The sequence below is a fragment of the Taudactylus pleione genome, unplaced genomic scaffold, assembly GCF_031769625.1.
Source record: "Taudactylus pleione unplaced genomic scaffold, aTauple2 ptg000136l, whole genome shotgun sequence".
Classification (NCBI taxonomy): Eukaryota; Metazoa; Chordata; class Amphibia; order Anura; family Myobatrachidae; genus Taudactylus; species Taudactylus pleione.
Genome location: NW_028284538.1, coordinates 3,144,358 through 3,168,726, shown reverse-complemented (window position 1 = coordinate 3,168,726; position 24,369 = coordinate 3,144,358). Strand labels below are relative to the sequence as shown.

Here is a 24,369-nt window from a genome sequence, read left to right as displayed (position 1 = left end):
CGGGTCACTAGCCGCTCCCTAAAAGCTGCACGGAGACAGTGCTGAATTACAGTGCAAGGGGACTCCACTAAATAGGCATTTTAAGGGAGGGGATGACTAAGGAGGGTTAAGCAGATTGTCCTCGGCAGGCCCGTACAGCAGGACGCCTCTTCCGGCGGTCCTCTCATCGACAATCTTCTTAGCAGCAGTAGTGAGTAATCCTCCGGGCTCCAGCAGCAATCCAGGCCACCTTGGTGGGTTCCTCTTCTTCTCCAATCAGAGGGATCTTCTCTGGCGTCCTGATGGGGTCCTTTTGCAGCCGGGGTGTCTTACTCAGGGCCTGGCAGTACTCTGCTTCACTGACAGCAGGCACAGGACTTCTCATTAAGCGGCCAGTCTTCATATCCGGCGGTTCTTCCTCCGCAGATCCTCTTCCCTGACTGTCTTCCTCCGGCAGCAGCAGGTGAGTAATCCTCTGGTAGGGTTCTTTCCTGGGTCCATGCACCGGCTTAACACAGCCAGGTTCCTCTCCATTGTGGCCGCTCCTTAATAAGTGCCTCAGCCACTGACCCAGTGACCTCTCCAGCAATCTCCATCCTCCACAGCAGGCACGGGTCTTCCACTCCACCCGGCAGCCCACTCCTCCGCAGGTACAGGTCTCTTATCCCACAGCTGGCCATAGAGGTCAAGTGATCCTTGCAGCAGGGTGCCCTCCCAGGGCTCGGCAGCACACCTCTAACTCTGTAAACAGTAGCAGGAGTCCTCCTGTCTCCACAGGGATGCAGCGTGGGGATCAGCACCTCCCTGCTGTTTTAGTCTCCTCTTTTCCTGGCTACATGGTGGTTTTAGCTGCACAGTACCTTCCCATAGAGCAGACTCCCCCAACTCTCTCACGCTGCCTTCTTTTATCACTGTGGCCGGATGGCCCACCTCAGCTCCCTGCTACCGAACTGGCTCTGGGGCTCCAGCTACAGCCCAACCCCTGGGCCCTCTGCCCTACAACCTGCTCCAACAATGGGTCCCCAGGGATATTGCCAGTGTTTGTTGTTGCTGGCCAGGATTACGGGGAAACCTGCCCTGTCAGCGCAGGCTCAGTGACAGCCTGCTAACTGGGTCATTAAATCCAGCTATGGGGTTTAAGGAAGCATACAATACATATTTTTTTAAAAACTACAGGGGCTCTAAGTGTTCCCTAACTAACTAAGGGGTGACCCCATGACTATGGGGGTACCACATGTGCGTTCATCCTCAGATGAGCGTACATCTATGAATCAGACTCTATATGTAGAATGTATGGAAGGATTCGCTACTCAGTATCTGTAACATTCAATATGTTGTTTTCTATCCAGTAGCGGGATTAGCGTTTATTATAAAACCATGTATGTGAGATTAAATAATAAAACTAAACTGATCAATGCTATTATCCCAAAATATATACTTCTCCCAGCTAATCTGAGCTACAGATCGCAGCATATTTGTGTATAGCAGGTGTCGCCACCGTGCACTGCTCTGCCACAGTTCTGTTACTACGAGTGCTAATGGGGGATTCATCCCTTGTATTCCCAACCAATGTCATCAATAGAATCAGCTCTGGTACCAGCCCCATGCTGGGAGCAAGAGCCCCATCTGACACAGGCTTCCCTTCTCCGTACACACACCGAGCATGGACACACCCACGACACCCCTACGGTATAATCCAGTTCTGTGTGATCACATTGCTGCCGCTCAGTTCCCGTGCCGAAAAGCCCATTTCATGGAAACTCAGATCCTGCACAGATCTATACAACTTGTAATAATACAGAGATACACACAAATGCGTACATTTGCATCTGTGCTGTATGATAAACCTTGCTACTTTCGTACTAGCAAAGACATCCGTCCATCTCGGAATCAGCCTCAAAGTCCAGTATTCCAATCTAGAATAAGTATATGTATAATAGAGTAGTAAAATATATCTTGCAGTGCCAGCATTCCCATCCAATCAGTGTAGTTCCAGGAGGATCTGCAGTTATGTCCTTGTAGGCTCCGTGACGTTCTCATATGGATTCCAGGGTACCCTATGGCTATTTTGCCCTAGCCAACCAGTGCAAAGTATGATGGTGGGTGATCGGCAAAGGCTAACCAAGTCGGCGCTTGCCACTATTATTTGAGAGCAGTTATAGTAACCTTCCAGTAATAGTTTGGGATCCGCCTGAGCCACAATGGGCCACCCCTAAGGCAGACAATTTAATAAAAGTACATATATATTAGTAAAACAAGATTAGGAGAACAAATAAATATATATATATATATATATATATATATATATAACAAAAAAAAACTACAAAAATATATGAGAGTACAATTAAAATACACTATATATAGGCTTACAAGAAACAAATAAAACACCTAAATAAGTGCATATTTCTTAGCATATAGAAAGTCATGCCTAAAATATAATGCTGATATCCTTACCCTGTCGTGATACCGGCATCGGGATTTTGACTGCCGGCATCCTGTACCCAATCCATTTTGTTTTTTTGTACTGCCATTTTAAATCCGCCCTGGAAGCCCCTAACCTGCCAACAAACCAACAAGAATCCACCACAGGTTTCAAGAACTATACAGATGAATAGAATGTTTGTAGGCAATTTATGGTTTAAAATGCGACAAAATGTGTGGCTCTTCAAGTGATCACCAGCACTAGGTCTTATTGCCTAGGTTTCTATTGAAAGGAAGGGGGCATCGTGCGGTCCCTCCTATTTTTCAATAGCTAGCACCAGCCAGGACTAGTGACACTAATGCAGGGAAACAAACAGCATGGGGTCCCCCTGTCATAATGTCAGCCAGCCCTAGACTGGTCAGTACATTACTGGTATGCCTAAGAAGGTGGTAACTCCCAAAAATGGGGTCCTTCCCTAAGGACATCCCGCCCTGGGCTGAAAGTACCTTCGGGGTTTTGGTTGCATATTTAATTAATTATTAATAGTGATAATATGTTGTTGTTTTTTACAGGTGGAATACTGGACCCAGCAAGGCTGACAGGGCGCGATGGCACTTGAAAACCACAACTGCCAGCATGCCTGGACATCAAGGCCATGCTGGCACCTGTAGTCCACTTGTTAAAAAAATTGTAACAGACAGTACACACTCATTGACAATATTTATCTAATTAAAGACACCACTAAACCCATCGTTCACCACTTTATTACTTACAAAGCCATGAAAACATGACCTCTTGCATTTTGCATCCACTATCTTGGTAACACAATAGCCTGATGCTGCTGCTCCTCCGAGAGCTCTTAGCTGCTTAGAGGTCACTTGCGGACACTCTCCATAGGAATGAATGGTGCCACACTGATTGGCAGTTCATCAGTCTGCACTTACACCAGCCCTATACTTCTGTATAAAAACCAGAGTATTTATACAGTTGCATCATGACGCCCTCTCTGAGGAGATGTGTTCAGTTTGTGTACAACGATGCATCTCGCGTATTTGCTTGCGCTTTGTTCTGGGGCATGTGCAGAGCAAAACCATACCAGATCCGCTCTGCAAATGGGCTTGTGTTAAGCTCTGCATTAGCCCTTATAGGTATATAGAGAGGTAATTAAATTACTGTATTAATTTTTATCTCCATTACACTGCTAGATATACAACTTTTGGGTAAAAATGTTTTCCTGTTTTATGTATGTAAGGATGACATCATGTTTGGTAGGCTGGTGATCTTATTATACACCTGCTGCTGTAGAAGCATCTCATTCATACATATAAGCACTACTGCAGGAGGTGACCGTGTAAAGATTGTCACATTGGAAGCAGCTGGTTGGTGAGTTTTGTAGCCTTAGGCATCAGTCACACTGCAAGCTGGCAAACGCTGTCCCAATAGGTTACAGTCTAACCACAATGCATTTTCTTTCCATCAGGTCTTTCTGAGGCTACAACGGCTTCTGGAGGATTACACAGTTCTGTTCCTTCACCGGATTGTATAAGTGACGATCCCAGCATTGAGATTAACTTCCGGGCTGCAAAATATGAAGAAAGTCTCCCGGACGCTGGTCTCTCTGCTCTCACTGATCATACACAAATACAGTATTCATCTAGTTCTATCAAAGCGGAATGCGACTCCTGCGAGGAGGGAAATCTCCCAGACACTGACATTCACACACCCACAGGTCACACACAGACACATCATCTATCCAGATATATCAAAGAGGAATCCGCTTCACCTAAAGAAGAGTCTCTGACAGACGAGGTCATATACGCACCAACCGAGTACACAAAACCGCAGTCTACAGATGTTCACATTAAGGAGGTGTCTGTGTCATCTGAAGAGGAGACTCTCCCAGATGCCGACAGATGTACACCCACAGATCATACACCGATACAGTACACAATGGTTCATATTAAGGAGGAGTCTGACTGGTGTGAAGAAGGGAATCTCACAGACTCTGACAAATACACACCCACCGGCCAGGCGCTATACACCTTCCCTCTCACTGGGATGCACAGCAGAGATGACCAAACACTTAATTTAGGAGAAAAAACTTTTTTGTGCTCTTTGTGTGGTAAATACTTTAAAAGTAAGTCAAATTTTGTTAGACATCAGAAGATTCACACAGGTGAGAAAATATACTCTTGCTCCGAGTGCGGGAAGTGTTTCAGCATTAAATCGCATCTTGTAAACCATGAGAAAATCCACACTGGAGATAAGCCCTACTCGTGTGCTGAATGCGGGAAGTGTTTTGTCGTTCGATCCAACCTGGCTACACATCAGAAAATCCACACCGGAGATAGACCCTATTCTTGCAATGAATGCGGGAAATGTTTTATTAGTAATAAAGACCTTATTATACACAACAGAATCCACACAGGAGAGAAGCCATTTTCTTGCTCAGAATGTGGGAAGTGTTTTAACACAAAATCAAATCTTGTTACACATCAGAAAATCCACACCGGAGAGAGACCGCACTCCTGCGCTGACTGTGGGAAATGTTTTATCAGTAACTCTAAGCTGGTGATACATCAGAAGAACCACACGGGAGATAAACCATTTGCCTGCTCTCAATGCGGGAAATGTTTTACTGTCAGATCCTGTCTTGTCTCACATCAGAAAATTCACTCTGGAAACAAACCGTATTCTTGCGCCGAATGCGAGAAGTGCTTCATCAGCAGCTCAGATCTTAATAGACATCAAAGAATTCACACTGGGGAGAAACCATTTTCCTGTACTGAATGCGGGAAGTGTTTTGCCCAAAAGTCACAAGCTTATCGTCATCAGAAAATTCACAAAAGATATTAAACGTATGTAGAATGTGTGCATATAAAATTCATGCTGTACTGTTGTTCCTATTTAAACCAAGGATTCTGTAATCCATATGTGTAATATTTAATCTGTCTATTTCCTATTTATTGGTCATTGAAATAAACACTGTTTTTCGGTAAATTCAAAGTATGGATCAATAGAACTGTTTGCTTTATTTGAACAATTTTAATTGTATGTTACATACAGTAGTTTGAGCATATTAAGTTAGACCAGGGGTTCTCAACTCCTCAAGTACCACCAACAGGTTACGTTTTGTGGATTTTGTTAATCAATCCCATGCGAGTTAATCTATTTTGCTGGGTCAGTAATTATCCCATCTGCTTCCACAGACAGCGGGTGGTATTCAGTTAGGAGCGAACGCATTCTCGTACGCATTACACGTCATCTCCGGGCATATAAGGATTAATCGAGACCATCGGAACTGGTCGTAGAGCTTAAGGTTGATCATACCCTCTCTTAAGCTCTACGATCATGTCAGTGTAAAAACCTCCCATGTCACGTGTGCTATGACGCTACTTTGTTAATTATGCACTCCCATAAAACGCCATTCGCATAATTAGGCACGCCTGCGATCGGATCTCCACTCCCCCGTTTTCAAGCACCTTCCCCTGTTACCACCCACAAACGCCTCAATCTGTCACTCAAACTACCGACCTGGCTGTGTTCAAGGAGAGAGAAATTTCTGATCGTAGCAGCTAGTTTGCGCACGCGCATTGCAAACTTTACGCATGCGCAGTTTAGCGAACATCGGTGGCATACGACCTTGCGGCCGCTATGACCGACTCTGAATGAGGTCCAGAATGTGGCTTATGAGCCAATTGATTGTGATGCGGCCTTTGGGCCGGTAGCAGCCTCTGGGCTGGATGGGCCTGTGGGCCAGTAAGTTGTGATGCGGCCTTTGGGCCGGTAGCAGCCTCTGGGCTGGTTGAGGCATGTGGGCCAATAAGTTGTGACGCTGCCTTTGAGTCAGTAGCAACCTTTGGGCTGAGTTGCTGCCTTGGCAGGATGCGGCAACCTGGGCCGAGATACAGTCACTAAGGAGTGTAGCAGCCTTTGGGCTGAGTGGCAGCCTTGAGGGCTGAAAGACTTGGCTGGAAGATGCTGAGGTGCGCACAGTGTCGCCGGGATGACACCAGCGGTAGAGCATAAAGTTGCGTAGACAGGCCGCTGAGGTATGCTTAATGCCACCGAGATGACACCAGCGGTTGTACATAGGGTTGCGTACACAGGATGCTGAAGTGCGCTTTATGCCGCCGGAATGACACAAGCGACAGTACACAGGATCGCGTACCCTGATGAGCGGCCTGTGCCGCTGGATTGACACGACCCGCAGGATGCTGGGTTGCGCACTCTGGACTCTGAGTGCGGTCTATGCCGCCTGGATAACACAAACGGCAAAGGCAGGAATGTAGATCATGTCGCCTAGATGACACAAATGGCAGGAACAATGGAGCTGGCTTGATATTGGAAACTCGACTGTGAACAGGAGATCAAACGACAACTGGAAACATGTGAAACTCTCACCGGCATGGAGTGAAGGTCTGGCTGGAATTTAACAGAAACAGGGCCCAACCAGAGCAAGCCTCCCTTAATGACAGACTAGTGTGCACGTGGGCTGTGCACAGACAGGAGAATCAATTAGTGTGCACCTAATACTGCATACAGACAGGCAGTAATTAGTGCAGTGCCTCAGTAGCAACTAATTCTGGAAAGTGCAAACAATATGATCTGCTTAACTGCAGATCCTAATAGTTATGTTACAATCCATATACATATCAATGGATTGAGATCTGCAATAAGGGTCATTCAATGAGCATTCGTTGAAATTCCAGGCTTTACAATGAGGGTCGGTAGAACCAAGGGACAAGTCAAGACTCACTGGGGAATGATTGGACCAGGTCTTTACAGCTATGGATGCTGCTTGAACCGGGTGGAGGTGCCTGTGAAGTAAAATGTAATATATCCTGGAGTATGATTGGAGTGGGGAGGAGTAGTGTGTGAAGTCTCTTCCTGAGGGGTGTAGTATATGCCAGACAGCAGACAGCTGGTAAGTGTGAAGCAAGCACCTTACCTTTCTCGATGTACGACTTGGAACAGTTGAGGAGCCAGATGTGGAATCCTGATGGTGGTCCAGAGCCCAATTAAGATCACCACCGACCACCAAGATCCCCTCTTGGAGCGAATCGATATTATCTAGAACCTTCTCAAGGAAAGCCGGTTGACCCTGGTTTGGGGCATAAACATTTACAATTGTAAAAAAGTTGATTCAAAATTAAACATTTAATCAGCAGGCATCTTCCTTCCTCCAATCTATGTATTTCAACTTTAAAGATGGGAAAGTGTTTAGCAAACAAAATAGCAACCCCCTTAGATTTCGATTGAGAGTAATTACTGTGGAATAGAATTTGTTAAAGAGTCGTGGGGTAAAAGTGGAATGACGGAAGAGGGTTTCTTGAACCAGAACAACATCAATTCTATCAGCATGGCAGGAGCGGAGAGCAGTAGCCCTTTTCTCAGGGATATTTAAGCCCCTAGCATTGACAGAAACTATACGGATTGTAGCAGCCATGAGTAGAGGCAATTGAGGAACCTATACTGCAGAATAAATTGGTTCTGATGAGCACAATGGACAGTGGAAACAAGAAAAAAGGGCATCATAGAATAAAGAAACAAACATTCTACATCTACAAATGGCAGACAGAAGATAAAAAAAACCCATAGAAGACTAGGTGAAAAGTACCAACTCTTTCATCAACCTGAAACATCTATCTGTGGACCATGGGCTAAGGAAATAAAAATAATGCCGTGGGTGACATTGCAATAGAAGTCTAGAAGGGCTCAACAATGGTCTATAGCATGAGTAAAATTGAGGGTGAATCTAAATTATAATAACAATTACTGTTATAAGTAGCCCTGTCAGAAGGTCTAGAAACTTTCAACAACAAAAACATGCTTTTCCATTCTGCATTTAGAGTCATAGAAATAGGAGGAATAGCTAACCAGCCGCAGTTCATGTGGGGTCCAACGCCTGTGAAGAGTTATCTCCTCTGGGTTTCTTTTTAGGATGCTGAACTTGTTGCCAGCATTCCGTCCTGGGAAGACCAAAAGGCATAGCATTTGGGAGAGATATGACCTGCCAATCAGACAGGGCTATGTTCTCTAAGCCGAGGGCAGTGCAAAAGACGGGAAGATCCAAGGGAGCCTGAAGGATTAGAGGCTTTGAATGGATTTGAGGCATGGAAGACTTGAAGAGAGAGAGGGAAATCCCATCTATATTTGAGATCACGTTTGTGAAGCGCCTCTGTCAAAGATTTCAGTAATCTCCGCTGTTGGAGAATGTGCCACGAGAGGTCTTGGAATATCTGTAGCCAGGTACCGTTGAACTCCACCCCTTCCAGGTTGTGGACTTTTCGAATGATCTCTTTTTTCGAGAAAAAGTGGAAAATAACATCTCGTGGACGATCAGTCGCTGGACCCTTTGATCGGAGAGCTCTATGGGCACGGTTGAATTCAATGGAGTCATTAGGATCTAGCTCCAAAATTTCCCAAAATATTTTATTAAGAGCGTCAATAAGGCCAGATGGAGGGATATCTTCTGGAAGGCCACAGATCCATATTTTATTCCGGCGGCCCTTGTTGTCTAAGTCATCATATGGTTTGCATAGCCCTCATGTCTAGGGTTGTTGAGAAACCAGCTTGCGAAGTTGGGAGAACTGATCATCTATGGAATCTCTCTCTTCCTCCAGGGTAACAATGCGGGAACCCAAATGTTTGACGTCATCCTGCACTTAAGAGTTCTGGGTCTGGAGAGACTCACCGAGATTCAAGTGCCTGCATGTCTTTCTTGGAGGGGAGCGACTGTACATGCGTCAGAATTTCCGCAATTTCACCACAAAATTGAGACATTTGAGCATGAAGATCACCAGATGAGGGAGAGTGAGCAATTGTAGGGGATGAGATTGGAGCACGCTCAGATGGGGTGACAGGAGGATCTGCAGAATGTGAAATATTGTAGCCAGGTAGGATCGCAGATTTGGCTGAGAAGAATTGTCAAGTGATTTTCAAGAATCTTTCAAAGAGTTTTTCTTATCTCAGTCCACTAGGAAGACGCAGAGGGGAGTCACATAGGAAGGTTGCACAAAAGATTGAATTAATTACGAAGGTCACATTCCCCCGTTAGAAAAGTGGCATGATGAGCAGGGAGCGAATACATGGAGTCACCAGGGGTACCAACCACTGGTCCTACATGCTGGGCCAACATAGAAGAGGACCTAAAAGCAGACCCTGTAGCTATTAGGCAGTGGACAGAGGCCCTGATTCAGAGTCCTTCGCCATTTTTAGAGCAGCCTCCTGGCCGCTCGTATAGCTGTGGGTGACCACCCACAGCTATAGCGAGCGGCCAGGAGGATGGTCGCGATGGTCAAGACCATCGCGACCATCGGGCTTGCGACGAGGCCCTTGTGGTAGGGTCTCGTTGCCGCAAGCCCTGGAGTGCTTTCGGCTCTATCACTTGTGTTGCCAGTGGGGCCGGCCCCAGATGGTAGGTGTTCCCATGGGAACGCCTCCGTCTGGGCAGCCACGCCCCCGGCATGCCCACCAAAGGGGGCATGCTGTCACTCACCATCGTTCTGGTTCTGGTACTTTTTCTATTTGCCCCGTCCCTCCTTGTGTGTACCTTTTCCCTCTGGTCTTGCAACCCTATTTTGATTGCCCTTCCTCCTTTATTTAGGGCTATTGTCTAAATCCGATTACACAGCGGTGGATTCACTATAATTGTGTTGGGATAAATAAGTGGTTCATTAAATCAAACCAGCTACTGGGAACTACTATACCCTGGTAGACTTACGTTGGGTTAACCTGTATTTCTTAGTTTTACTGGGGAATTCTGATTTGCACACTGGTATATTTTGGTTATCTTTTGTAGCCCATTTGTATAGAATTGCTGCCATCTAGTGGCTGAAATATCACTATACTCAAGTTAATACCTATAGGATATCACTAGTGATGTCAGTGGGAGTGATTTTGGCTCTGATAGAGCCAAAATCACTCCGGAGCTTGCGGTTGAAAACCTCAACCGCAGGCTCCGGCTCGCAATTTCAATGGTCGCGATGGTCTCGACCATCGCGGCCATCAAAATGCACGCTCGTATAGCCTGTGGGTGGTGACCCACAGCTATACGAGCGTCCAGAAGGACGCTCCATTTTCATGGAGGCCGGCCCTCATTCAGAGCGTGCGCTCTGCTCAGAGCGTACGGCTCTGAATGAGGGCCATAGTGTCCAAAATACAAGAATCAGGGATACATTCAATTATAATATCTGACCATGCACCCATAACAATAACACTAACAATACCACAGTCAGTGGGAGGCCTAAGACATTGGCGATTTCCATCTTATTTATACAAATCAACTAAATTTAAAGAATATCTGCTCACAGAGTGGATGAACTATCAGGACGATAATTTAGAGGCGTGGGATACGCCAACTATCTTTTGCGGCGCATCTAAGGCTGTAATGCGGGGACAAATAATGAATTTTGTTTCTAGAAGAAGAAAAGCTGAGGTGGACGTGTATAATTCGACGTCGGAGGCCCTCACTTTAGCTTTGCAGACTTATATAGCAGATCCTACTGAGCCCTCTAGAGAAACATATGTCCAGGCAAAGCAAATACTTGAAACACACCTTCTATCCCAAGCTAAAAAAGATGTCTTATTCGCTAAGCATAAGTTTTACAGATGGGGGAATAAAGCAGGTAAACTACTTGCTAACATGTCCAAACCCTGGCGGAAAAGAACTTATATCACAGCCATTAGAGACACACATACTAATGCTTTAATCACTAATAATAAAGACATTGGGCCTGATTCAGACCCACTCGCGAGCGGCTGTCCGCTCGCAAGTGGGTCGATGTTATGGACTGAGCATGCGCACGACGGAGGGAGCTCCGTCGTGCGCATGCGCCAGACGCGACGAGCGAAGGAAAGTCCTTCGCTCGTTGTGTCCGATCAAAGGGGGCGTGCTGTCAATGTTGATTGACAGCACGCCCCCTTTGGTGGGCGTGCCTCCCTGACGGGGGCGTTCCTAAGGGAACGCCTCCCGTCAGAAGCCGGCCCACTGACATCACTAGTGCTGTCAGTGGGAGTGATTTTGGCTCTGATAGAGCCAAAATCACTCCGGAGCTTGCGGTTGAAAACCTCAACCGCAGGCTCCGGCTCGCAAATTCGATGGTCGCGATGGTCTCGACCATCGCGACCATCACAATGCACGCTCGTATAGCCTGTGGGTGGTGACCCACAGCTATACGAGCGTCCTGGAGGACGCTCCATGAAAATGGAGCCCGGCCCTCATTCAGAGCGTGCGCTCAGCTCAGAGCGTACGGCTCTGAATGAGGGCCATTATTCAGAAATTTGAAGACTATTACAGGGACTTCTATAGTGATCTTCCTTTTAACCAATCCCAACATGATGCTCTTATCACTGAAGATTCATTGCCAATATTGACTATAAAACAACAAGAAGCACTCTCAGGGGAAATAACATTAACAGAAGTATTGTCTCTCATAACACAATTAAAGCTGGGAAAGTCATCTGGTCCAGATGTATTCTCTAATGAATACTACAAATTATTGCAACAACAGGTAGCTCCGATCATAAAAGATTTATTTAATGATATGACAGACAACAAGTCCCCATTTCATTATTTTACAAATACTACCACAGTACTGATTCCTAAACCCCAAAGAGATCCACAAAAATTAGAATCATACAGACCTATCAGTTTATTAAACACAGACGCCAAATTATTAACCAAACTTATGGCAAATCGTTTACAGATTATTTTGCCAGAGTTATTAACTCCTCACCAATTGGGATTTGTAAGAGGGCGCCATTCGGTTCGTGGGGTTAGAGCGGCGATTGCTGCAGTGGCGGTATCATTAGGAATGTACTCAAATTCCACTAATACTTTGTTAAGTTTAGATACTTCAAGGGCATTTGACACGGTGCTATGGCCTCACTTATTCAAAATATTACAACTGCGCGGGTTTGGTGCTTCATTCATTGACTTAATCAAATACTTATATTTGTCTCCCATGACGACGCTTTTAATAAATGGATGTAATAGCAATCCAATAGAAATGTTCAGAGGAACAAGGCAGGGGTGCCCCCTTTCACCCCTATTATTTGATCTGGCCATAGACCCATTAATTAATATTAGAAAAAGATCCTCTTTTTAAAGGGATTACAATAGGTTCTAGAACAATAAAACTAACAGCATTTGCTGATGATATAATGCTCTATATTGCTAATCCTCATGAAAGTATGATTCATATATTTGATTTTCTAAAAAAAATATTAGAAAAAACTTTGGGATTTGCAGTAAACATAAGCAAATCGGAGGCGCTTTAATTGGGTCCACGTATCTCAATACCTCATTTACCGGGAAATATATCACTTAACCACTTGCCTGACACAGTCGTATCAGATACGACCATGCCAGACTGGGCTTTCCCTGACATGGTCGTATCTGATACGACCAGTCAGAGAAACACAATGGGCGGCTTGCTGGAAGTTAACTTCCAGCAGCCGCCCATCTCAGAGGGACCTGCCGGTCCCTCTACACCTGCGCCGCCTCCTCCTTTGTGTCCCGATCACTGCTGGCCACAGTGATCGGGCCCCGGCGACACCCCCCTAGAAGCAGCAGCCACGGCTCGTAGCTGCTGCTGCTGTGACCCGATCACTCTGGCCAGCAGTGATCGGGCAGCCATTTCAATAATAGGCAGTAGCGGCGGCTCTGGTAGCCGCCGCTGCTGCTATGTAGCGGAGCCGCTAGCGGGACACCCTCCCGGTACGGCTCCGGATCACAGTGATCAGCAAGATCACTGTGTGAGAGAAGCAGCAGCGGTGGCTCTGGTAGCCGCCGCTGCTGCTATGTAGCGGAGCCGCTAGCGGGACACCCTCCCGCTGCGGCTCCGGATCACAGTGATCAGCAAGATCACTGTGTAGTCAGCAGCAGCGGCGGCTCTGGTAGCCGCCGCTGCTGCTATGTACCCCGGCAGCCTCTCCCACTACTTTCTGGCCTCAGCTCCACCTCCCCAAGTCCCCATGTGTCCCGATCACTGCTGGCCACAGTGATCGGGCAAAATACAAAAATAGCTATAAAACATGTGTATACATACATATATATATATACATGTGTGTGTAAGCAGGAGCAGTATATATATATATATATATATTCGATATATATGTATATATATATATAAATTCGATATATATATATTCGATATATATATATATATATACATATATATATATCGAATATATATATATCTATATATCGAATATATAGATATATCTATATCGAGCATATATATATATCTGTATCGAACATATATATATATTTATATCGAACATATATATATTTCTGTATCGAATTTATATATATTTATATATATATATATATATATATATAAATATTCGATAGATATCGCAGAGCCTCTGATTAGGGATGGTAACCGCCCATCGATGGTTTGCAAACATTGATGGCCTGACTGAAGACAAGTGGTTTGCCATTGCTGGTGGCCATCAATGTTGCACCATCGATGGTAGCCCTCAATCGATGTTTGGGAAACATTGACAGTTGTGGTCTACACAGATCTTGCCCAATCGCTAAACAATTGATGGCTTCTAACGATGGTTGAACCATCGATGGTACAGCTGTCAATGGCCATCACTACAGTATAACTACATCAGTATACTACAGTATAACTACATCACTACAGTAAATTGCTATTTTTATGGTATACTGGGTTTTAAAAAAAATATTTTTTTCAAATAAAATAGTGATGGATAAGTTTAAAATTGTGTTCTTGACCTAATTCAATCATAAAAGAAACCGACAATTTTGGAGCAGTTTCTGGAAAAAGAATTCGTCAGTTAAGTGGGCCAGAGACAGGATCACATATTTGGGTATTACGTTACCCAAAAATTTATCAACTTTATATTCCTTTAATTACACACCTATCATTAAAAAAATCTCAGACGAGCTAGAAGGATGGAAAAATTTATGTTTATCATATATGGGATGTGCTAGCCTAATTAAAATAATATCATTCCCAAGGTTGATGTACTTGCTTCAGGTCCTGCCTCTGTTCATTACAATAAAAGATCTGCAACTCTTGAATAAGAATTTTAGATCTTTTATCTGGAAGGGCAAACGACCTAAAATAAGCCTATTGAAATTACAGCAATCTAAATTAAATGGGGGAATAAAGTTTCCAGATGTTAAACTATATAATAAAGCAGTCATGTTTCGTTATCTGTCCGATTGGATAAATGGAACGTATAACTATGCCAACACATCACTTGAGCGGGAGTTTCTCGAACAAAAGGATTTACTTAAATTTCTTCACCTACATGACCAAGAACTCTCTTCGGCTATAAAGGATAATCCACTACTGTGGAATACAAAACGATTATGGCATCGAATGAGACATGAGGCAGGCCTGAATTCACATAAAACATTGTTTCTCTCGTTTATAAGAAATCCTGATTTTCAGGAGGGAAGGGCGACATACCCATTCACACTATGGCAAGTAGGAGGTATTCAGAGAATAGGATGTTTGGTAGATAGAGATGTTCATAGGGCACTGACATTTAGTGAAGCCATAGAAAAATATAATACTTTGTCGGGATACCCCATGGACTGCTTCTTGCAGGCAAAACATTACGTTAATTCTGTTATCCATGTATTTACAGAGGGAGATTGGGATAATTCAATCGATAATTTTCTTTCTAAGCCACCAATTTTGAGAAAAGCCATCTCCACTTATTATCAACATTTTAAAACAAATATGGATCATGCATCCAATACTAGGGGACTTTCACAGTGGGTTCAGAAATTTCCTACATACACGATAGAAACTTTACTGACAGCCCTTAATTACTCCTGTAGGTCTCTAACATCAACAATTTATGTGGAGATGTTTTTAAACATATTCCACAGAGCTTATATATCACCACACAGAAGCTTTCTGATGGGAAGTACATCTTCTCGCTCCTGCTATAGGTGTGGAGAAAATTATGCCGATTTATACCATTGTTTCTGGTTATGTCAAATTGTTAGAGGATGTTGGCTACAAGTAAAGAGATATGCGGAATCATCTTTGCTTAACTACGTCCCTTTCATAGCAGAGTGGGCAATTTTCGGCATCATCCCTACAGACACGAGGGCTAGTAAGGGAAGTAAAAGACTGCTATTAGCAATCAGTGCGGCAGCATGCAAGACAATACTGCAGGAATGGATCTCGACCACTTCCTCATCTTTTTTGTTATTTAAAGCAAAATTATTTAACATTTTTCGAATGGACTGGGTAGAGGTAGTATTAGAAAAAGAAATCAAAATAGAAACATTTTTCAATACGTGGGAGTCATTTATATCTATACTACCTCTAGATATGCGATGCCAAATTTATAACAGTGTGAAGGATATCACATGGTATACACTTCGGACCCTTGAAAATAACCCTCCAGTGGATATCACTTCTATTGGTCCCTGAACAAATTGAAGGCAAAAGGAGCCTTGATTCTTTGGGGGGGGGGGGCGGGGGATTGGCGGGAGAGAGTTCTTCACTTATTTATTTTATAATATTTATTATTTATTTTATTTTTTTTATTTAATGTTTGATATTGAGTTTATTTGATTACATTGATAAAATCACAGACATGTATTATATACTGAATGTTACCATACACAATGTAATGTTGTTTTTGAAAATTTTTATTGTGAAAATGTGCGGTGTTTCAATAAAAATGATTTGGAAAAAAAAATAAAAAAGATTTTACAAGATACTGTAAGTGCTTCCTCCACAGTAATTACAAGTGCAAAACCTCTGAGTAGCTCATTAGGGCCATGGGAACCAAGCATGTAGCTATATTAAAATAATGAGTGACAGTAAATCCAGCAAGTATCACTTTCTTGAAATGGACAATATATGATAAAGTTACAAAAGCCTGCCAGATCCTCAAGGCTGGGAGCTCAGTGTCTTGTAATTTAGGATCTCAGACATGACAGTAAAGGGGTGGCAAAACTTTAGTAGGGAAAATTTATCCTGCCCATATATATCAGGGCGCAAATGGGGATAACTGGGGTACTGTAGGGGGCTGTGGGCTGTACCAGCTCAAAAAAAGAACAGAAGAATGATAATAATAATAAGTGTGGGGCAGGGAAGGAAGGATTATCAGGGGTGAGTAGAGGGTGAAGGGGAGTTCAGGGACTCACCCCCGCACATTAGAGAGGGAGGCAGAGTGGTCTCTTCGAGGTCCCAGGTAGAGGCTTCAGTGGTCTAGATGCAGAGCACCAGATGCAGTCATGCAGCCTCAGCATCAGGAGGACCCAACCGTCCGCGGAGACCGGGGGGAGCACACAGACTGCACCCACTGGAGCTGGTACAGGAGCCGAGATGTCGCGGTGCGGTGGTGAGGTGGTCCAGTCTCAGAGCAGTGAACTCGGGAGTCCCGGGCAGGTCAAGTATTCTAGTGCCCCCAGCCAAAGGTATCACCGCAGGCTTCAGAATTTAATTGAGGCCCCAGCTGCAGAAGCTGCAACCACCAGGAAATCTTAAAAGAAATAAAGCTGGCTTTAATAGAGGAAACCAGTACGTCTGCTCCCGTTGCCCTTCAGGCCATGCCCCTCAACCAAACATTTTAAAGAATGTACTAGATAAATGCTAGCTAAAAGTTGATTGGTTGCTATGGGCAACTTTCCTTCTTTAGGATATGTGATACATCTTCCCCTGCTTGCCTCTGGCTGAGCAGCAGGATAGAGTTGTGTGTGGCCAGATTTGCAGGACGAAATGACCACTATGTTTAGCAAATCATGATTACTGAATTAAGATTGCTACTGTGAAGTTACAAAATTCAACTGAAAATAACGTAGAACTGAGAAAATGTTAATGAGCTCATACAATGTAATAGAAATAAATAAAATTATATACCTGATTAGTAAAATGATTTTATTGGGAAAAAGCATAAAACATATTACTACAGTATTTCCATCAGCATCCTGGTCAGGAACTCAAAAGGGTCTCAATCCTATGGTAAAATAATATATATGATGAAGCATAGTGACAATTTCCTGCACAAAATACTAAGGTGGATTAAAGGCCGGTACACACTAGACGATGTCTCTTGTGCAGTGACCTTGTAAGCGATGGGACCCAGCTGCGACGAAGCAACGTTGGGGGTCCGACGGCCGATGTTGCTGACGACGCGCAGGAGCACACTAGACGACGCGCAGGAGCACACTAGACGATGTGCCCGATATGTCATCCAATCTGGCCGGATCAGATGACATATCATCTAGTGCCTACCTGCTATTAGTCTGGCATCGTCTGCATAACTATTCCCTCTAATGTTACACACCTGGGCGACTTGTCCGCTGACAGAGAAGCCAATTGTTAAGCCAATATACACTTACCAATCTGCCGCTCAATGTATATGGGCTAACATCACAACTGGGCGGGGAATTAAATTTGCCCACCCAGTTAAGATGTCAGTTACCGGCGGTCCCTGCAGCTAGTGTACACGCTGTCGGCGGTTCGCCCGCACACACAGCCAGATGTACCGTTGTATCTGCAGATATATCAGCATTGGCTGTGCTGCAGGGCCAGTGAGATATGTCTGTGAACAACGTCTTTCACAGACATATCGGCTGTACACACGTACAGGTGCACTATGTGATATGTCATTCGTTGGCTGATTGAACGAGAAACAATCAAGCAAAGCGAGATGCAGTTCTTTAAATACAAAACTAGGTAAAAGTGCCTTACAAGTATCTTAATTTGTCATATTTAGGAACCTACCCATGCTAGATAGATATGTTATCAATCAATTCTTCAAAAAGTAGCATACATGGGTACGGTATATTATGTCTACATTCTACATGATAATATGGACATGGGCCCTCATTCAGAGCCGCTCGTTAGCGGCAGTACGCTCGTTCCGAGCGATGTTCGCACATCTGCGCATGCGTACGTTTTTTAGTACGCATGCGCGAACCAGTCAGTGCGGACGAAAATCGTTTGTACGCTATATAGCGAGTGCCTGCTATTTTGAGTGACAGAATGAGGCGTATGTGGGTGGTAACAGGGGAAGGTGCTTGAAAACGGGGGAGTGGAATTCGAACGCAGGCGTGCTTAAAGGTCAAAACGGGCGTTTTAAGGGTGTGCATAATTAATCCAGCAGCGTCATTGACCACGTCACTTGGTTTTTTTAAACTCAGAACTGCTCGCAAAATGGCGGTTGAAAAAACCAACCACAAGAATAGCGAGCAGTTCATACGCTGTACGATGTACTCGATTAATCTAATAAATAGCGGACATGACGTATGGTGCGAGCGGCCAGGGGGCGTTTTTATCAAATAAACGAGCGTATGTTTTGCTCGCTCGTTCACACTTAGAGGTGTGAACAGACTGCAATGTGCGAACGGATCATTTGAATAGCCACCCCTTGTTTTTGAACGAACGACCGCAAATAGCGAACGGCTCTGAATGAGGGCCTTGGTCATTATGTTAACATTTAGCATGTCGACACTGATGCAATATCAACCAGGTCGGAATGTCAACAGTGTCAATTTAATGTGAGTGTGTCTCTAACGGTAACCCTAAGCCTAATGCATATGTCGACATTCTGTCAATGTCAGCATTTCCCAGTTGTCGACATGCTGACTGCATCCCGCATACCGTACATATGTAATGGAGTCCGATTGCTAATATAGGAATTATATTATTATAGTCTGTCAAATATAAATGATAGGAACTAGCTGCAGATGGAGCTATGGGGGTCATTCAGACCCGCTCGTGAGCGGCAGTACGCTCGCAAGCGGGTCGATGTTCCCCCACTGCACATGCGTACGACAGAGGGAGCTCCGTCGTGCGCATGCGCGAGACCCGGCGAGCGACGGGCTCTCCATCGCTCCGGGTCTCGCACCAAAGGGGGCGTGCTGTCGATGTTGATTGACAGCACGCCCCCTTTGGTGGGCGTGCCGGGGGCGTGCCTGCCAGACGGAGGCGTTCCCATGGGAACGCCTACCGTCTGAAGCCGGCCCCACTGACATCACTAGTGATGTCAGTGGGAGTGATTTTGGCTCTGATAGAGCCAAAATCACTCCAGGGCTTGCGGCAGCGAGACCCTACCGCAGGGTCTCGTCGCAAGCCTGATGGTCAAGACCATCGCGACCATCATCATGGACGCTCGCATAAGCTGTGGGTGGTAACCCACAGCTATGCGAGCGTCCAAGAGGCCGCTCCATTTTCAGGGAGGAGGGCCCTGATTCAGAGCGAGCGCTCTGGTCAGAGCGTTCAGCTCTGAATCAGGCCCTATGTTAGTAGATCTGTATAAAGTAGTTTGCTATATGTGTGATTGCTGATATCTATATCACTCTGTGCTCTGTAATAGATTACAGACTACTTCTTGTGGACAGTACATAGTATAATAATTTTACTCTCCTCCTGCTGCCTTCTCTGTCCTCCCTAGAGCAGGTCCCCCACAATCCCTCTAATGCATCATATTGTGTAAAATGATCCTAGTGCTGCAGTAAAGTCTCCCTTTACTATATGTTAGTGTTTTGTGTTTTGCTAAGGAAGTATTCTATGTATTCTGTGGCTTTTGTCTTGGTTTAATAATGGACATCGGCTGTTTCAGTGGTGGACGCAATGCCGATATTTATGCAGCTTGACCTTTCACTGCGTGCAACACAGTTAGCAATTTCTGAGTAAGATCAGGGCTGCTGTAATTCTGTGTGAGGGGACGATGATACTCGATGTTAGCGATGTTTGTGAAGGATTGCAAAGTATTACATATGTGAGATAGCAGTAGTAGGAGGCAGTGAGTGTCTCTATGCTGTCAGTGCGAAGCCAGTGCAATAGCAATAATCAGCATATTTTCGTAGCATACCTGTGTGCAATTACTGAGCTGCGATCGCAATAGCGATCCTTGCTGAATCAGGTCCTCAGTCAACACAAGAAAATAAAATAATGTGTTCGTATGTCAGTTAATTGCAAAATATTCATTTTACTATGTCTGAACCATTTGTCACGTTTAAGAAATGTTTATAATGAATTACCATTATTCCCATGCTCTGTTGTTTTGGTCAATATGTTCATCAATGTCCTGTAGTAGACGTCACTTGGTTTCATATTAGTGGTCTTCTGTGAGGTGGAACTTTGCAGGAGGATGTGTAAGATTTGTACAGCGGTGTCGGCGGAAATGTTGTACTTTCCCTTTTCTCTTAAGTAATATTCTTTTTTTTTACATTTTAATGCACAAATAATGAATGAATATATGACTGACATGAAAGTAATTTTTGAACTCCAACTAGTTGGTTGGTTGGAATGAAAACCGGTAATGCATGGGAGCAAGTGACAATCAGACAATGAGGAGATAAAAAGCACATTGGCCCTCATTCAGAGCCACTCGTAAGCGGCAGCTCGTTCGCTCCGAGCGATGTTTGCCAAACTGCGCATGCATACGGATCGTTATACGCATGCGCGAACCAGTCAGTGCGGCCGAAATTCATGTGCTCGCAAAATAGCGAATGCCTGCTAATTTGAGTGACAGGATGAGGCGTATGTGGGTGGTAACAGGGGAAGGTGCTTGAAAACGGGGAGTGGAAATCAGAACGCAGGCGTGCTTAAAGGTCAAAACGGGCGTTTTATGGGTGTGCATAATTAAAACAGCAGCGTCATTGACCACGTCACTGGGGTTTTTTTTAGCCAGAACTGCTCGCAAAATTGTGGTAGCAAAAACCAACCACAAGAATAGCGAGCAGTTCATACCCTGTTCGATGTACTCGATTAATCTAATAAATAGCGGACATGACGTCGGATGCGAGCGGCCAGGGGGCGTAGTTTCCCAAAAAACGACCGCAAGTTTTGTTCGCTCGTTCAGACCTAGAGGCGTGAACAGACCGCAAACAGCGAACGGTTCATTTGAATAGCCACCCCTATTTTCTGGACGAGCGAGCGCAAATAGCGACCGGCTCTGAATCAGGGCCATAATCTCCAAGGGCTATTGCTGCTGCAGAGATATCCGCAAGGTCATTTATCCGGAAACTGGACCCATCCTGCCCTAAAATTCTATTCTGGGACTGTGGTGACTATACCCTGTGAAGCTGCTTTGCCTGTGTGGAGTCTTTTATCTGTGCCTATTGTAAGTGCAATACTGTATTAAATATCCATATAGAAAAAGGATTACTGCACTATATGTCGCTTATTGTGTCTCCCCTAACACATATGCGAGGGAAAGGGTGACATTTGCTTTCCCAAATAAGAGAAAACCTCAAAAGTGGGAACTATTCTGTGCCTCTATGGTTATTTGTGAACCCCTACTCTTGTGAACATTAGGGTGAATATATAATATATTCTTTTTCACCAAGGTGATTTTCTTTAAAAGAATGTGTTAAACACAGAGCGCATGGCTTTATGTGGAATATTTCTTTTAATATTAGGAAGAGAAAGGAATGATGGAATTAATAGCATCTTATTTGAAGAACTAGAATTTTAGTACTATAATTCGCCAGGTTACTAGCATTGCAGGAGTCCTCCCCCCTGAGTATGCTCAGGCCCGCCAAGAGCCGTGCTGGGCCTGGGTAAAAGGGGGCATGGCCTAATTGCGGGCGGTGTGGTCACACCTCCTTAGGTAAAAATAATAAAAAATAAAAGTTTTGCGACGCTGTGCGCTGGTGAGGGGGATGCTGTGAGCCTTCTCAGCCCGACGCATAACCAGGGGGGGCACGATCAGTTTGAACGCTCCCCCCACACTCATAGGAGACTGCTGTGGTTGCTACTTAGCAGCCACGAGTAGTCTCACAGTGCTGGGCTGCTGTGATTTAAGAGGGAGGGGGGAGTGGTGCCGGACGCAGGTCCCCCAGCAAGCCCGGGCCCGTACCCACTCAGCGCCCCTGAGTATACTGATGCCACCTCAGTTCTCTCTGTCTCCCTCTCCCCTCCTCTCTCTCTCTTTCTCTCCTCACATCCTTCAGCCTTTTCCTCCCCTGTTCTCTTGCTCTCTAATTTCCACCATCCCCCCGTGTCTATCTTACTCCACCCTCTCTCTCTTTCTCTCCCACTAACACCCACTGATTTATAGTATATATGAGGATATACTGTATGCACAAATACATATATTTTTTTTTTCTTGCAGCTGGCATTGTAACTTTTTCTTTCCTTTCGCTGTACTTCCCCTCTTTCCATGTCTGTCCCCTTTTTGTGCCAATTCTCTGTAGGCGAGAAGTATCAAGCCTTGGAGAGAGATAACGTAGAGAGAGATAAAGTACCAACCAATCAGCTTCTGTCATTTTGCAGAAAAATGACAGTTAGAAGCTGATTGGTTAGTACTTTATCTCTCTCCAAGCTATCTCTTCATGTCCCCCTTTTTACATTCCTCTTTGTCTCCATCTCTTTTCCCTACCTTTCTCTCTTCCAAGCACCCAGATTTTCTCTCTCTCTCTCTCTCTCTCTCTCTCTCTCTCTCTCTGTCTCTCTCTCTCTCTCTCTCTCTCTCGTATCTTCTCTTTTTTTCTGCCTAGCTTTTTTCTCTCTCTCACTCTCTTTGTTGCCATGCTGCTAGCTGTTTTTCTTCATACCATTGCCTTCCAAATGCCTGCAGCCATGCACAGTGAGAAGGGGCCCCCGGACGGAGACTGCACATGGGCCCCCTCCTCTCTTAATAGGCCAATGGAGGGACTGTAGGGGTTATCTTATAAAGAAACATTGCAGTGGTTCCCAATCTATCGGATTGGTGTGCACCCGTACACCCTGTGCAATTTTTAGCTCAGTGTGTGTGATGTCTTCAATGGGATCAGGAGGTCAGGAACGATATGACCGTTGCAGCGTTTGTAGCCGTTTATTAGCTAATGCTCCTGCCAGGAGCGGATTGGCCATAGGACTCACCGGGAAGATTCCTGGTGGGCTGACTGTCAGGGTAGACCGGGAGGGGTGGGGGCAGCTCAACCTCCCTGATCTCTCAGTCTCTCCAGGCTTGGAAGGGTGATGTTGGTGGATAATTATTGAAGGGGCCTTAGTGCTGTGAGAAGATGATTGACGGGGTGCCTCCATCAACAGGACTTCTGCATTTTTCCCTGTCTATGGTTATGGAGAAACGTGTGATTTCCCTACCCTTGATGTGCCTCATTTCCCAATGAATGGACAGTGGCAGGAATACGTTTTATTCCTTAGTTATCTTTCATCTTTCAATATGAAAAAAAGGTGGGTACAGGGTACAAAGGCAACATTCAGCCTCTTGCAGTGTGTGTGTTCTCCGCTTCCCTTCTGTCCTTCTATTAACCTGGCAAATTACAGTGCCACTAAAGTAAGGAGTGCTGAGACCCCTTCCAAACGGAAGTAGCCCACAGCTGGCAGGCACATGATACACTGTTCCTGTGTCTGGCATGTACTGCCATGATTATACTCACTCCTCCCACTCACATTAGTCTGCTTCATAATCTACAACACATTACCATGGATGGCTGCTATAGGCTATGCCAGTGGTTCACAAACTTTGCTGAATCACGGCACCCTAGAATATCTACATTGTTTTCACGGAACCCTAGGCCGAAAGTTTCTTATTGAGAAAGTCAAAGTAAACATATAAAATGAAGCAAATTGTGCTTACCTGTCATCCTTAGGTTCAGTTTTGTGGTGGTGGACAGGGTTGCGCTTCTGTTTGTCCACAAATGTTATGACTGGTAGTCACCAGCACTGGTTTTGCCTATCATACTGACCATAAATAATTTAATTTGGTCCTAGACCACCAAATTGTGGCACCCCTGCAAGTGTCCCATGGCACCCATGGGTGCCCCGGCTCCCAGTGTGGGAACCACTGGGCTATGCCAACAAGCCTGGGTTGGGAAGCTCTGTCAGAATAAGGCCCCACAGCTTTGTGCCGAGTGTCAGCCCCTTCTGTCATAACACAGAGCAAGTCAGCCAGCGCACTAGTCCTGACTTCCCCATTCCTCACCTGCTTACACCTGATCCCAGTGTCCTCTCCATGTAATTTTCACCCTCTATTTGTGTCTGTGACTCACTGCTCCCTCC

At 44.9% G+C, this 24,369-nt stretch overlaps 2 protein-coding genes across 2 annotated transcripts in view; both read left to right on the top strand.

Moving 5' to 3' along the window:
• LOC148522912 (uncharacterized) overlaps nt 1-5,380 on the top strand; it is a 28,489-nt gene extending 23,109 nt beyond the window's left edge. Inside the window, exon 5 of the mRNA XM_088473508.1 lies at nt 3,882-5,380. Within this exon, the coding sequence (XP_088329634.1) occupies nt 3,882-5,257 (1,376 nt within the window). The 3' untranslated portion in view covers nt 5,258-5,380. The remainder of the gene's footprint in view (nt 1-3,881) is intronic.
• LOC148522909 (alpha/beta hydrolase domain-containing protein 17C-like) overlaps nt 1-24,369 on the top strand; it is a 541,817-nt gene that overhangs the window by 457,124 nt on the left and 60,324 nt on the right. The window lies entirely within an intron of this gene.